The following is a 2,634-nucleotide window of genomic DNA, read 5'->3' on the forward strand; positions in this document are numbered from 1 at the left end:
ATATTTGTATGACTTATTTGTACAGGAGAAGAAATATTTGTACAAAAAGCAGCGGTTTGGTGCTGTTTACAAAGGGTATTCAGATGGGCCATTTCCATTGGTTGGGAGGAGGCTCTTCTGTCAGCGGCTCCCATGGTTTCCACTCAGACATCTTCCTAGACAGAGCCAGCTCACACTCCGCCTGCACACAGGGACACACATTTACTCTTTGATAGCTAGTTTGGTAATGATCGTTCCGCAAGTTCACCTACGGAAACCTTGTTTTGACTTTTACTTCAGTCAATTACACCTTTAATAGCCAAGTCAGATATAATTCTTTCAGTTTGGGGAATTACAATTATTCACATTCTGAGGAGTGAGATGAGAAGAGCTGAGTTTTCCTGTTCTAAAAATTTTCACTTATACTGTCTATACAGACACAATCTTGGTAATGATAAACGTTATTTACAAAGCATCTTAGACACACAGCTGGCACAGCTTTATTTGCTGTGCCTGCCGTGTGTGATCCAATACGATCAGAATCCAAATTCAGTGCCCAACAATAACAGAGCTGAAACAAGTGGTTTCACTGCCTGCACACACATTTCTCTATATTTCTCTGGATGAGAATAATATAATATTGTGGCTTTTTTGGATGCAATAGACAACACTACTGTATGATCATCACTTCTCATTTTCAACATCAACTGACAAAGTAGAACTTGGTTTGTTTCAGCTTCAGGCTTGAATGATAACTAGACTTTACTTTTTAATGTGTATCATGAAGAAATGATGACAGTACCTGAAAAATCACTTCTTCAATCTGCCCGCAGTTTATCTTCTTCTCCAACTTCTCAACATCAGCCTCCTATGAAGGAGACACACACACTTTGATCATATGAACACATACTTCCTCCAGCACCACTATGTTGTCTTTGGGTTGAACTCAGGTTGCCGACTATTCTGCCTGAAGACTAACTTCAGCAGATCAGATCCAAATCTGCAAACTGATCACTGGATTAGTCCTAATCAGAGTCATGTAATAATTGCTAAGAAACTACATTGAGTATTATAATATTATTGATATTCTCTCTACTTTGGCAGCAACACACTTTCTTGACTTCATGTTTGAAGTATTTCACATATTCTTTGGACAAACAGGAACACACACTGAATATGTTGTCAAATTTATTTAAAAAGACATACAATAATTGCTTCTACTTTTCATATTTCTATTGATTCCAATTCTATTAACCTAGTGAGATATAATTCAATATATTGTTCTGCTTTTATAACCGTTTTCTTTGCAGGTATCATTTCACATGATAGAAAATCTTCGACTCGTGTGGATGCTGTAATCACAGTGAAACCAGGTCTAAAGAGAGCCAGACTAACTCGCTTACCACTTTGACGTGGTTGAACCTCTCGCTGACCAGCTGCTCTGTGTACCTCCTGTAGGCGGCATCCTCTGGCATGGTCTGCAGTGACACCAGGATCTTCGAGTACAGAATCCTTAGACGCTGAGAGAAGACCAGAGCAGATCAGTTGCTGGTAGAAACTATACTCCCCTCGCATGCTTAACAGTGAAGCATGCGATGAGCCACTATGTATTTTGTGACTTCATATGATCATTGTCGGTTACTAATAAATCTGCAGTGTGATTACCTCATGTGGATTGTGGGACACCGCCAGACCCACGAGGCCGGTCGTCTGGAAGACGAGAGAAATTAGTCACTTCGGTACTTTTTCACTTTATTAAACTGCATTCTGACCAACTTTGTGGATTTGCTTTCACAACTTATGGATATGGCTTCAGGAAAATGAAATCATTTAACAATTTTATTCTCAGGTATTGTGAAAGCCAACAATCAAACATTTGTATAATTTCACAGAGTTGAAACGCCAAAAATATTATGTCAATCTATCATTTTCAATGTCGACCAAAATGACTGCAGTACAGTGAATAGCAGCGGTACAACCTCTGTCACGTCAGAGGACAAGGCTTCACACAACTGGAACAGCTCAAGTTCTCTCTCAAGGACAACTAACACTAGCTCAGTTCAAGACATTTTAGTTATAGTTCAGTGCTGCCGTGTAAATGTGATGGAACACATAATTTCGCTCGTAGTGGTCTGTTGTAATGAAACCTGAAAGAAGCTAGCTTACCTAGCTAGCTAACGAAAACATCGCGCAGCGTCTCTTTCCCTGCAGACTGAGCGCGTGCCTCAGCCCAGTGAGTCCGCCGTCAGTCCCCGAAGTGTAACAATAATTACTTCGTTTTTACGGAAATCTTTACTCTTTAAATCTTTAATCTTAAAACATGACCTTTACTCATACCTTTTTCAGCAACCCAGCCATTCCTTTGTGCGGTCAGGACGATTTCCGGCCACTGAATATGACGTCAGCTATTACTGTGACGGGAGAAAAGCTACAATGTATCTAGCATGTGGATATTGTTTTCATATACATACTAGCTCAATGAAATGATACTTATTTATATCCAAATAAATTAACCTTTGTAATTTCATATTGCAATTGCACTGCTCCAAACAATTTAAGGAAAAACACATGAAAACACATCAGATCTCTGTTGAATATCTTGGGAACAAAAGGATGCCACATCTTTTGATGGAAATACAAATTTCAGCCTACAGA

General features: G+C 39.3%; 2 protein-coding genes across 3 annotated transcripts in view; one reads left to right on the plus strand and one right to left on the minus strand.

Moving 5' to 3' along the window:
* The window catches only part of cog5 (component of oligomeric golgi complex 5), a 50,669-nt gene extending 50,485 nt beyond the window's left edge, over window positions 1-184 (plus strand). For both annotated transcript variants that reach the window (XM_068586474.1, XM_068586475.1), the window contains one exon: window positions 1-184. This exon is cut by the window's left edge and continues 806 nt beyond it. The gene's annotated coding sequence lies outside the window, so the exon portion shown is untranslated.
* Window positions 1-2,374, minus strand: part of LOC137791488 (NADH dehydrogenase [ubiquinone] 1 alpha subcomplex subunit 5-like) — a 2,390-nt gene extending 16 nt beyond the window's left edge. Inside the window, exons 1-5 of the mRNA XM_068586476.1 lie at window positions 2,317-2,374; window positions 1,645-1,689; window positions 1,383-1,499; window positions 782-847; window positions 1-181 (exon numbers count right to left, since the gene is read on the minus strand). The exon at window positions 1-181 is cut by the window's left edge and continues 16 nt beyond it. Of these exons, the coding sequence (XP_068442577.1) occupies window positions 80-181; window positions 782-847; window positions 1,383-1,499; window positions 1,645-1,689; window positions 2,317-2,337 (351 nt within the window). The 5' untranslated portion in view covers window positions 2,338-2,374 and the 3' untranslated portion in view covers window positions 1-79. The remainder of the gene's footprint in view (window positions 182-781; window positions 848-1,382; window positions 1,500-1,644; window positions 1,690-2,316) is intronic.
* Window positions 2,375-2,634: the final 260 nt, after the last annotated feature.

This window comes from Clinocottus analis, unplaced genomic scaffold (genome assembly GCF_023055335.1).
Source record: "Clinocottus analis isolate CAN_PGR_092001 unplaced genomic scaffold, fCliAna1.0.p SCAF_20, whole genome shotgun sequence".
NCBI lineage: Eukaryota > Metazoa > Chordata > Actinopteri > Perciformes > Cottidae > Clinocottus > Clinocottus analis.